Source organism: Calonectris borealis, chromosome 3 (assembly GCF_964195595.1).
Source record: "Calonectris borealis chromosome 3, bCalBor7.hap1.2, whole genome shotgun sequence".
NCBI classification, from domain to species: domain Eukaryota; kingdom Metazoa; phylum Chordata; class Aves; order Procellariiformes; family Procellariidae; genus Calonectris; species Calonectris borealis.
In genome coordinates, this window is record NC_134314.1 from 104476211 (window position 1) to 104490495 (window position 14285).

General features: G+C 39.8%; 1 protein-coding gene across 1 annotated transcript in view; it reads right to left on the reverse strand.

Moving 5' to 3' along the window:
- Positions 1–14285, reverse strand: part of LOC142081240 (spermatogenesis-associated protein 7 homolog) — a 40478-nt gene that overhangs the window by 5722 nt on the left and 20471 nt on the right. The window contains exons 4-9 of the mRNA XM_075147928.1: positions 11927–12048; positions 9947–10452; positions 9686–9839; positions 8463–8527; positions 7756–7827; positions 5003–5060 (exon numbers count right to left, since the gene is read on the reverse strand). Of these exons, the coding sequence (XP_075004029.1) occupies positions 5003–5060; positions 7756–7827; positions 8463–8527; positions 9686–9839; positions 9947–10452; positions 11927–12048 (977 nt within the window). The remainder of the gene's footprint in view (positions 1–5002; positions 5061–7755; positions 7828–8462; positions 8528–9685; positions 9840–9946; positions 10453–11926; positions 12049–14285) is intronic.

Genomic DNA, 14285 nt, shown 5'->3' on the forward strand with positions numbered 1-14285 from the left:
GAGCAGGCAGTGAAAGGAGTATGTCCAGTTAAAACTTCAGAAGAAACTTAAGAAATTGAAATTAAGCTATGCACACTGGAATCTCTAAAAATATTAGCCATGCCAGTTCGCCAAAATAGAAGATTCCTACTTTAAGTCCCATGCAGAAGAGAACTTGTTTCACAGGACACTTCCCCTTCTGCCTGCAATGGGACCAATGGGTCAGTACTGGTTTGGAACAAAGTTTCCACATACCGGATCACTGGCAGTTTCTGTTGTGAGAAGAATAAACTTGGGTCCTGCGCTCATCTCAGAGCAGTCATTTTCATTTTTACTGGTTTACTTTTAAAACTTTCCCATGCGCAGTATCTAATTATGGTACATTACAAAAATCTGTATTTAAATGGTAACCGTGCACAGTGCTGAAAGGGACTGTTGGTAAATTGCTTATTCACTTTGATGATTAAGCTAGTAATTATTGCATTAGCATCCTAAACCACACTCGTCTGCTGATACATCTCCTTCTAAGGCAATCCCATGAGATGTGATAGGCTAAGTAGAAAGGGTATGGCAGTTGAAGGGAAGGGCAAAGGAGATAGTGCCAGGGATTAAGCAGAGGTTGCTTTCTCCTGTGTCTGCTTCAGCGTGACTCAGGATAATACTGGGGCGTAGTACATAAAAAATCATTTTTTTGCCTTAGAAATGTAAAAATAGACCTTTCCACTATGGCTATCAAAGACTCTATGTCACTTCCTGCCAGGTCTTACCACTGAGGCTATACTCACACAGTAATCAAAGCAAATAATTTCATTTGGTTAAGTAAGATGGCCTTTCAGTTTTCACACCACTATGGTGTTCAGCTGCCTATGCTGTTATGTGTTCCTGTCCTGAAATGTTTGGTAACGCTGCTGGATGCCATTTATCAGCTGTCTTCCACCTCCCCCTCAGCTGAGGTAAATCTTTTGGTGTCTTTACACTGCATTTTTTTTGAGAACGAACACTTTATGATCCTCCTAAAAGCAAAGGCATAAAACAAGTGTAAGATATTTGTGTCTTCAGGAGCTTTTGGCTTTATATGATAAAATTCCAGGAAATAAGTTAGAACAGTTTGGTCACTGGCAGACAGACGGGCACTGGATCCCACACCCCTGCAGGTGCTGTGTTAGTTCCCATCAATTTCCTGAAATGATGTACTCACAGACCCTATTTCAAGCCCAGGAGTGACATTTTTTCCACTCTCCTGGATTCTAAGAGCTACTCTTTTCCCTGTACTTCTCAGCAAGAACCAGCGATTTTTTCTTTTCAAGGAAATACTTTTCGTGGAATTGATGACTTCTTCAATTGTATCTGAGTATGGATCAGGTTTTGAGATCACTATTTTGCAGCTGAAACATCATCTTTGCACTTCTAAAGGTATAAAACTGCCTGATGTTGGTTTTGAGCAAGTGGCTAGATAAAAAAACTTTTACAAGCTTTCCTGAGTGGAGACCATTTCATTACTACAGAAAATGGGGGAACCTGTTCACTCTGTGAAAATTTGTTAGAAAAACTCTCCAGTTTCTTAATAAGTGTACTAGTTCTAAAACATTAAAGGAATATTTGAACCTCCAGGGCTGGGTAGGAGAAAAGCACCCTCAGCTGAAGATTTCTAAGCAGACCATAGAATGCAGTCTGCAGAGGTAGTAAAACAGTGTGAACAGCAGAAATAAATCTTGGCGGGAGCAGTGGTGCATGCTTTCTCCTGGGCACACTATTTGAAATCGCATGTTCTAAAGCAAAGAAAATTGCTCCTTAGACATACCTTGATGAACCAGATTGAAAATTGCCTTGGGCTGGAGTCCAGTGAAAGAACTGCCCTCTGTGCCCCCACTTTACATCAATAACTATGCCACGTAGGTACACAGAGAATAACATGAAGGGGGAAGGTGCTAGTCGTTTTAAAAGGCTCTTGTCTTTGAGGCACTGTCCTTCCCTCCATGTATGTTTTTCCTATATTCTTTCTTCACTTTCTCCTTCCCTGCTATGCAGTTACCATCTTTTCTTTTTTCCTAATGGAATTAGGCAATTAATTGCTTGCTGCTACTCCTCAGTCCCCATATGACATCCCATTGAGTGCATATTCTTCTCCCCCTCTTTCTCAAAGCTGGAGAAGAGACTACAGGTACTACAGCCGCAAGTTCCCTGGTAAGCGGTGGGGATTGCTTGGCTGATACATGGCCAAACATGGACGGTGGGTCAGGCAATGCGGTTGGATGGGTTTAAGCATCCTCACAATGCATGAACTGGCAGTAGACCTGTTGTTTTAGGGAACATATCTCAGACACTGTGCTGGAGTAAGTGCCAGCAGGAACTTGGAGAGGGGTGTTGGTTTTGTATAGCAAGTACACATAAGAGCAGAGCTCAGGGAAGTAAGTATCCAAATAACAAGTTGGCAGGTATCCAGTATGGGTAAAAAAACACTGCAAAGACCTTGACAAATGTTTCCATCTTCTTATTTTGTCTGTCTGGTCCAGAAAACAGTGATAGTGAATAAAAATAGTTCAGTTTGAAGACAAGAAACTAAAACAGAAAAATATATTTTTGTAGGACAAAAAGTCCACTCACTATGGAATTCCTTTCCATCCACTGGCCAATTCACTTTTAAAAGTTTCAAAGCGATTCAGCTTTCATTGCTTCTCTTGTGGGAACTGTGCCTGTTCTAATAAATGTCATTGCCCACAAGCTTCTCCTGGTGTAGGTTATGCTTATGCTTCTCATTTAATCTTTCCAAAGAACGATTCTTTCTCCTGTGCATGCTACATCCTTCTAATATATAGAAGAAATTTGGTCTTTTTTCTTTCATTATTGCACGGCTAAACATGCAAATACGTGGTTTAAAAAACTCCTTTAAATCTGTTCTCTGCCAATTAATTTTATTTGTCTTTTCTGAGTTTCTTCAAGGCTTCAGTCAGTATTTTTGCAGAGGAAAACACCAGGCTTAAGCTCTACTCAGGTGCAGAACAATACGTCGCTAGATATCAAACATATCGCAACAGGATATAGTCAAAATCCACTACTGTATACAAACTCATCCTTCTGGAAGTGGTGGGCGCCTTCTGGAAGAAGGAATCAAGTACCTTCAGTCTCCTATTAAAGGATTCTCAGCTCTATCTCTAAGGCACTCAGAGCCTTGCAGGAGTTGACCTTAGAAATACGCTTGGCGTCCTCATCAGATGTAAATGACATATCCTCTCAAATGGAGGTTCTGTTGCTGATTTTTTTCCACAAAATTGACTTAAAATTCACTAACCAGCTCGGATCATTCCTCAAACACTCTTGCTTACCTACTGACTGTCACTCAGACCAGCATCTAAACAGATACCAAAACACCATCTCTCTCCTAATCATGGCACTTTGAAAGACAAAACCGTCTTCTAATTATTTTGTAATTCCTTTGGTTGTTATTTATTCATGGTGCAAAGCATATGCGTAACTCCCACATGCCTAGTGTTGATGAAAGTACAATACTAAATGGCAGCATTACAAATTTGTAGAAACAAATAAGCAAAGGTAGCCCATTTAAAAGCCACACTATGCTGGTTCCTCATAAATGCTCCCACCTGAATCTGCTGCAGCAATATGAGCTTTAGAATGAAAAGTCCAAACCCTGACCGTGAATCCTCTGAATCATCAGACCGAACAAAATGCCCTCTTGTATAGAGGCCCTCAGAGTCAGATCTAGAGGAGGACTCAAACATCAAATCCCTCTCAAGGCTAGAATTAGCAGCCCCACTCCCTACAGGACATGGGAGAAGCGTGGGACAAAAAAGCCCTATGACCCAAGCCCTGTGCACTAGGCAGGGACTCTCCAACAAGCAGTTGGCAAGCAATGCAAGTGGAAGACTGTGACTAAACTCCTGCACCTTCTGCGGAGCTCAGAGTTCTGCTCCAGGCCCTTAGGAATGTTTTTTCCTTTCCTTTTTTTTCTTTAATACAGAGACTGTAAAGAAGAAAGGATTTATACTTCTCAGTTATTGAGAGGGAGGAAAACCTAGTGCCTTTTAAGTGAGTGCTGCAACCTCAGCTTATAGTGCTAGTGTCTCCCATTTTGCTCCTATTATCTAACCTAGAGGAACTACTTCAAAGGTCCAGTTGCGTCATCTGCTCATGAGGCATGGTGTTGGATTTGGGTCTCCCCAGTCTGGGGAAGGCATTGGAATCTGCCTCCCCCATTTCATGGGCAAATGCTTCAACCAATCTGGGATTAACAGCAAAGACAGCAACGACGCCGCTAATACCATCTTCTCTGTGAATGATTTTAAAAAGAAAAACAGTGTGTTCTTTCAGATTTTTCAAAGAGTAGTTACAAGCCCTGCTCTCAGGAGAGGGCTCTAAAATCTGGATTAAAACAGGTAGAGGTGCTTTAGCTCATCCTAGGTAAGATGCCAGACTTGCAGAGGAGAGAGATAGGACTGTGGCTGCACATTTGTGCCTGGCATTTCTTATCATCTCCCTGTAGGCAGATTCACTCTCAGCATGTGAGATTTTCAGATAAGCATTTTGAGGTGTATAATTCTCAGCAGGCACCACGTGGAGAGCCTTAATGTTCAACTTATAGTTCTATATTCTGCTCTGGTGACCAAACTCCTAAAAGCAAGCTATTAAAAACCAAGGTCTTCTTATAGGATGTATTCGCAGCCTACAAGTCTCTCTTGCTGTTCTACTCCAGAAAATAGCCACCACAGCAAAAAAGTGCAGCAACAAATGTTCTTCGTAAGCAGGTTTTATGTAATTAAAGCTATTCTGCACGCTGAGTACATTATCTGTCTTTTAGTAATCTTATTAGAGTAATACACAAAAACTTACAGAAAAATCTCTTTATCAGTCCTCCTTCCTGCTGCTTTTGTAGAAGTAGTTTCTCCTCACCTTGTATTTAAAGCAGTATTTGTAGCAGTCGATCTGCCATAAATGGTTGCTCAGCATTGATATACAACATTTCTACTGGAGGTGACAGAGTATTTAATAATAGATATTTTTTGCTCACCTCATCAAGGTTATGCCTCTTACTTTTAATGTGCATTTGAAATACATCTTCTAATGCCCTTAAAAAAAGAATAAAAAGGAACATCAGTGCAAAAAAAAAAAGACGACTGTTCAAAGGCCATATATGAAAATGCCAAATGAAAAATACCACTCAGCCTGTCTTTCAGATCACTTAAAATACATCCCAACTTTTCATTTTTGCTCCATCTCCTCCCTGTCCCTACCGTACCTGTAAATGGATTTAAAAAGTAAAATTTAAACATTTTAAGGTTGTTGAATATTCTCTTTCCAAGTGCATGCAGTTTGGCAGGAACTGTGCCAGGGACAGTCGTTCGTGTTTATAATTCCAATTTCTTCTTCCACATTTAATACAACTATAACAGTATTGGTGCTCTCCATCACAATGTAGTATTTTGGTGGGGTCTAAGTCTCTCTGCTGCTACTGTCAAGTACTGTCCCACCACGTTAATGGGGTGAAACTGCTGAGGGTACTGAGGTGCTCGGCAGTACTGCAAGCAGCTTCCTAGATTCATTTATAGCTGTCATTCCTTTGTCCAGGATACTGCATTACTCAAAGAGGACTTTTGAAATGCCTCTAGCCAGCGCTTTTTAGATCTCTGAAGGTCATTTGCATGGTCTCTTTGTTCTTGGGCCTCCTTTCCAGTAACTTTTAAGGGAAACACTGAAGGTTGAACTTTCATGGTCATAGTTTTGTTAACTAGGTGTACTAGGGAAAGAGAGATGCCTTCAGAAAGTGCTCTCAATACTTTTTTTGATAGCTATGACCAGATGCAAGCAAAAGATGTGCTCATGGTGATGAGCATCGGTAAAAATAAAGACCTAACTGACTAGGGAAATTAGGTGTCCAGGTTCTACAATCATAACTCAATTAAATCTAACCCAATGGTTGCATTTTCAGACAACCATAAAAAACGAAAATATCTGCAAAGAGCTGGAGGGCTCAGCAGAGGTGTTTTGGTTGTATACTGTATATTTGAATTGGGAGGGCATTTACAATTTTATCTGTAGAGAAACTGGTCTAAATAAATGGAGATTTTAAAATATGTCTATCATATTAATCTTGCAACAAGTTAGCTAAGGCCATTAGTTTGGTCTTTTCTAGTCTGTCACAAAATCTATTTAGAAATTCAAATTCTGATTTAAAACAAAAGGCCGCTATTGATTGTTCACTTTTATTCTGCAGAGAAATTAAGTTCTGTTATTAGAGTCTACCCAAGAAAACAACGGATGACTTTTCATATTTTTAGTAACCTTTATTTTTGAGGGGAGAGTGCACAGCATCTAAACCACCTCCATCCAAAGTCTACAGAACAGTCCTTTCACCCTATGAGCCTGAGCATGGACACCCTGGTGCCCCACAGTGTTCTGAGTTGGGCTCAACACGGAGCACACACACGACCCCTCCTTGCTGTCACATCATACAGGTACAAGTTTGTGTTCTCTCGTTTGGTTTTCACTATAGAGAAAAAACTTATTTTCTGAAGGTTGCTAATCCTCCTGTTAATATGGAGGCTGACACACAGTAGCGTTTTGAGTTTTTATTTTATTTTAATGTTGTGTTCTTTTTAACTGTATGCATGGGTAGGCATCATACTTAGCAACCTTTTCAATGTGTGGTGAGTCTGTGTTTTTCAAATCTGCTACTGTTCCTCCCAGTGTAACCAGAAAATTCACTCCTAATTTGGGCCTTGTCTGAAAACTGCTATACCTAGAAGGAAGGAGGAGAACTCTTACCTTTAACTGATTGCTCAGGAAACAAACTAACCACTTGTGTTAACGGCCGCTTTATATATATATATATATAAAAGAGCCTTAGGGATTTTAACTGAAATCCTCTACATTGAAAGGGAAATATCTTGGTTTGGTGTCAGACTGAGTTTGATTGATTTCAGGGGGTTAGCACCTCTCCAGCATCAAAGCACAGCACTTGACAAAGACTGAAATCTTAAACATTGGGGTTAAATCCTCTATTGAGGGAAGAGTTTCTCTCATTTAAGATGCAGGCCAGGAAATGGCATAGAAAAGGAGCACACAACATTGTCGCTTTTAGCAGGCCTACAAACAGACCTGTGGTTTATCACAGCTCTCTAAATATTAGAAATGTGATAGATTTCTACTAGCAATGGGAGTGCGAGGTGGGGGGTGTGTGTGACAGGACATCACAGAACATGAAACCAGAAAAGGGTGCTGCAGTTGACACCAGCAGCACTGCGTGCATTTGGCTCTAGCCTTTGTGTGTGGATCATTAACTTGATAGCGCATACATCCTAAAGAAAGGAATTATTGCATTTATTTATTTTGCTCTTATACGAGGGAGGAAGAACTCTAAATACAAAATCTTTTGCTGTGATGCACTTTGCTAGGGAAGACTCATCGTAGCTTCATGGCTTGCTAGCTCAGGATTGACTGGGAACTGGAATGAGACTCTTGTAACAATAATGTCTATCACCACACTATAGAAGGAATGAGCTTGAGAACAGGGTCAGAGAACATGTTTCCATGTTTCTACTAGAAGTCAGTGGGAAATAGGAGGCTGGCTGAAAACATTTTCTGTTCAGCTACTCAGTTTAAATCATGACTTCTATAAAGTGCAGTCACAAAAGTATTCATCAAATTAAACTGATTTCAAGTTTCACTTTAATCTCGTTAAACCCACCAATTCTTTACACTGATTGAATAATTGGTCAAAATTTTGTTACTCAAAGGAATAAATAAGAAATGCAAAGCACTTACTCTTTGTGATAACAACTTCTAATCAAAATATCATTTGTAAGATCTTGAAGAAAACGAAGATACTCCTCTTCTCTATACAAATACACAAGCTGTCAGCATCTTTCTTTAACATACACTGAATATGAATAAGGTTTACAATACTATCCAAAGAGGTAGCAGTTTTAGAGTAACTAAACTAACTCAAATAAAGAATTTTGCCAATGTATTCAAAAGTGAATCTATTTACTAGTCTGCGGTTTTTTTACTATCCAGGTTTATACTTTTTTAAATGACTGATTTTCACAGCTCTGTGGGTCAACTCCCTAATTACTTTAATCCATTAATTTCATTAATCAAGAATATCTATGCCCTTTGTGAATAATCAGTTAAAAATAATCATTCCAATGCACAAAGTGTAGGTATCAGAGATAAATTATTATTAACATTATTTATTTATTATTTACTTATTCTTAACATATTTAGTTTGCCTACAGTAAGAGGGGACTGGGTGGCATGACTCAGAAAATCTCTTCCAACTTTCTGATCCCACACTTCCCAAGCAAGTAGCTGAATCCTGTATCCCTAACAGAGTCCCTTCTACTCACCACATACAGCCATTGGTAATTGGCTCTTGTGCCTTGTTTTCAATTCTCCACTAGATTCCTACTTTAATATTTTGGTATAAAACTTAAAAACAGTTAAAAGGGACAAACAAATATTTAACTTACTTTTCTTCAAGTTGTGACCCTGGAGAAAGTGGCATTTCAGAATCGGGAATCCATAATTCATGGTTCTGCCAGAAACAAGTAAAGAGAAAAAGTAGATTTTTTATTATCTTTGAATTAACATTTTATATTTCCATTCAGAGCACCAGGGGGAAATGATCTGATTTCATGACATATCAAAATCACAACAACATTATACTGAAGTGACAGGCCAGCTCATGTGAAATAAATGTCTTGAGTGTCAATCACTCATAAATAAAGAAAAAGTATTATTATTAGGTAGGTTCGTGTTAGCAGAAATGGAAACAAGCTTGTATAACCTTAGAAAAATGATGCAAACGCTATAAAGGAAATCAGAGGTTCTGACAAAATAGAAAGTATTTGCAGACCTCATTCAAATAACACAGCTTTTTCTTTAAAAGGACATGCAAAATACATTTGTATCTTTGAGAGAAGACTTAGAAAACCAGGTTGATATTGAAATTATCTTTTGCTGCGGATTATAAAATGGGAATAGGAGCTTCTCTTGATAATGTTGTAAAATGAAGGTTTTGGTGGTTGGAACGAGGAATGGAATAGTCCCAGCTAGCATAGGGCTAGCACAAATCATGCCTATGGTGCCTTGGCTGAGTTGTATAGAAATTCAACACTGATTCTGTAAAGGGATGAGCAGGCCAAGGAATCTTACAAAACCTCTCTATCATGCATGGGTTTGGTTACTGTTAAGCATCCCTTATTTTTAAGAGCACTAAAATTTACTAAATTAATCACCCACTCATCTTAAAAATCCAGGTGACTAATGGAGTGCAACCTCCAGACAAAGTCTTGTACAGCAGCCTACAGTACTGACTGTAGGCTGAGTGATTAGCACTTTGCCTGGATGTTTCTGGGCTCCAAGTTATTATTTGGATGGAGTAAGGCTGTAAATCCATCAAAAGCTGAAATGTTAAGAGTGCAGCAAGATGACAGTCAAGTAGGAAAAAGCTCTGCTTTCAGAAGAACAGATTTGTGTTGGAATATTCTGTTCTTCACCTCGCATAATGCCTCATTTGCGTTTCTTAGAGAGACCAGTTACTTTAGCTGTTCCTATTTTATTCACAGAAGTCTGTTGACCCTATTTAGCCACACATGCTAGATTTCTCAATTGCAATCTTAGTGACTTCTCATAAGATGATTTAATTTTTTGGTTTTGCTCTTAACATATATTCACCAAAGCCAATGGTTGCATTATCCATCTCATTTCCACGCAAACAGGACAACTTTTGTGTATGAACAATGGGCTCCATTCTTTTTCTTTGTAACAAACTGGGTACACCAACCTCAACTGGCTGCTGAGAAAAGTGATCTGAATGTGGTCTCACATGTGCATCTTCTAAAAATCTGAAAGATTAAAAGCACGGTGAAAACCAGTTATGCTTAAAATTATGTGTTTGAAAGGAAAATTACTTAACTTATAGCACTGATGTATAAACAAACTGAGTAAGTACCTGTGCAACTCTCTTTTCTTTTCATTATTGATGCCTGCTGATTTAAGTGATGGTCTGCCAGGGGAGGAGCTCTTTTTTTGGGGAGGAGGATTATAATACCTATGTTTTACAAGAAAAGATTTGTGTGTCGTCTTTAAGATTTGAGGAGTAAAACGCTGCTTTTCTGTGAAGTAAATTGAGTGTTTGTCAAGGAGGTCCCCAGAGTATGTTTTATTAAAAGAGTTTTGAAATGCCTTCTTCCTGTTGTGACTGCCTAAATGCACGCGAGACTGCAGAAGTGGTGAAGCAGATGATCTGTCTGTACTAGAGCTGTGAACAGGAGTCTGAGACAAAGCATGCTGAGCCGTATTTTGGACAGTCTTTCTTGCAGTAGGAGCTGGCATCAGAGTCCTTGAAGTGAGCTTCTGAAAAGATACAGAGGGGGGCTGCTCTCTCTTTGTCCTGGAAGAGTTGTTCCGACCAGACGTCAAATATAGGTGACCATTTTCCCACAGTGACCACCTTGCCTGTAAGTTAAAGAATAAAATAACTGACAGAAAAATCGCAAAAGCAATTTGCTGAAGACAGCATCTCCTACAAATTGATTCACACAGGAGGAATTTTAAGAAACTGTTTTCAAACTGTCTCAAGTGGTCTAAATGACTTGCTGAGTTTCGGGAACCGCAGTTAGGAGCAAAGCCACCCTGCCACTGTGCTAGAGCTGGTTAATGAGTCCCTTTTCTAGTTTCTTTTTCCTTCCTTCTCTTTACAAGGTTGAGGTTGCTAGTGAGATGTAGTCTTGAGAATTTACAGAAATTCCATTTTGCTTGCTAGGGTCCACAGATGGAGAACAGGAGATTTTTTCTTCCTTGGACGTTGCACATTCTCATCTATGGAACGGATATCTCAATAGCAATCTTACAGCCCTTCTTCAATGGCATCTTCTGTTCTCTCTCCCTGTATGCCCATGCAGGTGTGGGCATGACTCCATCTCATGAGTTTGAAGTCAAACAGGACCACTTTTATCCTCATAAATACCGTAGGTGAAATTGTGGCCTATCATTTTGCTATTTATCTCAGTGGGAGCAAGATTTTACAAGTCAAAACAATACACATATTTGAATTGGATGACATTCTTTATAAACAGCGTCATTGGTAATCTAGTGGTATACCCACTATAATTCTCAACAAATAGAAAGTTTTACAATCTAAATATAGTCTGCTGAGGAATTTTTGCCCCAGAGAGACTCTGGACTATGGCAGAATGAAATGTTTTGCAAGACTTTGTCTATTGAGGTGAGGTCCACTGGCAGAATGTGGTGAAGAACAGGCCTACTCACACTAGCATGAGGCTGTACAGTTTCTGGTATCTGGCAGAATATATAGAATTAGGATTAATTACTTTAGGGTCTTGCTTTTACCAGTAAATACCATTCTGAAATTCAGAGGGTACTGTAAAACAATGTAGTTGTTGCATTGCATTCAGTGGGAATACTAAGAAAATCATTGGGATTTAGTTCTCTTGAAAATATTATGTACAGAAATCATCCTAATAAGAATGTTGTCACACACATCAGCAAATTATTTCAATAAATTAACTCAATTTTTTTTTCTGGGCATCCACGTAATACTTTGTTCAAACTTCTAATTCCATTTGCCAAAGGAGCAAAGAGAACGCGTGCAGGTTTGTGAGTGGCATGTGCACATTCATGCTGTCCGTGCAGGGACACACTTCAGTCCTGCACATGTAGTCATGACATGGGTACCTGTCGTTGTAGGCCATGTGGGGATAGCAACAGTTAGATGAGAAGATAGCTGCCAGTTGGCAAAAGTGAGAGTCAAATATTATCTCTGTTTGGCTAGACAATGAAAAGCCACACGGAATAAACCTGCACTTAACTGCTGTGTTACAGGCACTGCCCAGCACGTCCGAGGACAGCTAACTAAGGCGACTCAGTACTACCTGTGTGGCAGGTCCTACGCTGTCAGAATATCACATACCTTCTGCTGGCTTGGAGAAACACTTCTGGAGTTGAGCGGTGAGGCAGGAAGACCATGTACAAGATCCTTCTTATATTTCTCAAGGGCTTGTATTAGTCTGTCTCTTTTCTGCTGATCCTTGTCTGTACATGTAAATATGTAAACACAACCCTTTCCAGTTTAATCAATGGTCAAGTCATAGAGCATTACCCTTCATTTTTCTTTTTGCCACTAAAGACTATTCTGTCTCCTCCTCTTAATACCAAGTAGCAGACAGAGAAGACAATCACTCTACTTTTTACAGTTGGCGCTTGCTGCTTCCATGCTCAGTGCACGTCTGAATTTGAAATAAATGCAAGCCGTTACATCACTTGCACAGTAAGTAATGAGCTACCGGAGGGATAAGAGAATATGGCAACATTGTGTTTCCACCTCCTGCGCACTCTTTCCCCTACCCAAGACAGGAGCTGAGGCGGGTCAAAACAGAAGAAAAGCTGAGGCAATCACGTAAGGATTCAAGTCTATGTACTAAGAGTTGAGTGACCGAAGTCAGGCTGCCACTGTGGTCTGTGCAGACTGTAATGCCGAGAAAGTGCGCAGTCAAACTCAGGTTGAAAAGAGTAGGGTGACGCTTCTGCTCGCACCCCATACACAGAAAGCACAGAAACAGACCTAGTCCTTTGGATCTTCAAATCTCACTGAAAATATGTAAGTGAGAGTAGGAATAAGAATATATATTCTTATAATAAGCATTATTATTGTGGTTCATATTATATATTTATATATATTATATTATATACTAAGCATTATAAAATAATAATAAGAATACATAGGAATAAGAAAGGGATATGAGTTACCCAAGACCACAGAGTCCCACAGGGGCATATTCATGGATAATGCAAAGCCTCTCACAATTCACCATCTTTTGTCAGAACCTTACTTTTAGTGATGCAAACAAGAATGATGCATGACCAAAATTTTCAACCTTTTTTACCTCCTGTCTTCTTTCCAAGCACAGCTCTGAGAAAAGGGATATGAATTGTGATGTGCAACAACACCTTTCTCTTTCTAGATGGTGTTTAAAAAATAATAGCCCCAGCAGTTCTATCATCTGAAACTAAGGATCCACACACAAAATATTGGTAAAGTGGGATCCACTGATGTCCCGCAAGCTGCATATGGCGCTTTTGGGTTGAAAATGCAGCTCTGTCAGAATTTCCTTGACTTGTGGCACTGACACGTGCCAGTACGGTCAGGCAGGCCAGCAGAGAGACGTGCTCTGCTCCTTCCCCTCTGGGTGCAGCTGCAGAGACTCCACAAACAGGCAATTCTAGAGGGCTAGCAAGGCTTCAGGTGGGCTGGTGAAATGTGACTTTTGGCCGTGTGATGTTACTGTGAATAATACTGACTTATTCCTGATAAAATGCATGACTGCTTCTTGATTAGCCTAAGGCTCCCGTACACTGCTCTTGTGGCAATGTACTAGAACTTATGCTCACAATATGCAGCAAATTTTTTGCTAGTAAGAAGCAACTCCTCTTCCTCTGAAGTGATGTAATTGCAGTGTGTCTCACTAGTAATGCGACAGAATAATGCTTGAAATCTGGCAAAGCAGCATTTACTGCAGATTTTCTTTTGAGGGGGAGATGCATCAACCTGAATTTAGTATTGCACATTTCTGAATTAGCAGAAGGATTACAGGGTTGTGGTTAGTCTTAAAGTACTATTTCTTTTGGAAAAGGAATAGCTGAGACTTTTTTAAAAAAAACCCACACTTAGATACTGCACTAAATGGTTGGCTCCTCCGAAGTTTGTGATGGCTCTTGTATGGGGCACACCATCTCTTGACAATTCCCCTATAAGGTGGCCTCAAGGCTACGGCCTAGTCATTGAAAAAAACAGATTTCACTAACAGCTAAAACTGATATATAGTCTCCTGAGGCATGTAATCTGGCTTTCCAGTCTTGCATGGACATGAGTTCGTAGCATCATCCTATTAAGAAGAACATGTTGACAATGCTAAATCCTATTTGGATGACTGGGAAGCAGGATTATACAACTCACTGGAACAAATAACAAAATGTACTTGCTCAGTCGCATTCATGCAGAGATTAATACCTTCCCCTTTTATCTAGTTTGTACAGTGCCCAATCAAAGTAACCCCCAATTCTGACTAAAGACTTTGCATTCTGCAGTCATATGAAAAATAACAGACAAGGCAGCTTGCTGTAGTGTCTGTGGAACAGTACCGCCAGTCAGGATACCTGGCTTCTTTCATGGCAGTGCAAATGACTTGTGAGGCCTTGGGAAAAAATGGCATCCGTGCCTCTCCACTCTTCTGCATCTGCCGTCCATCTGTGCGCAGGTGAGGAAGGGCAAC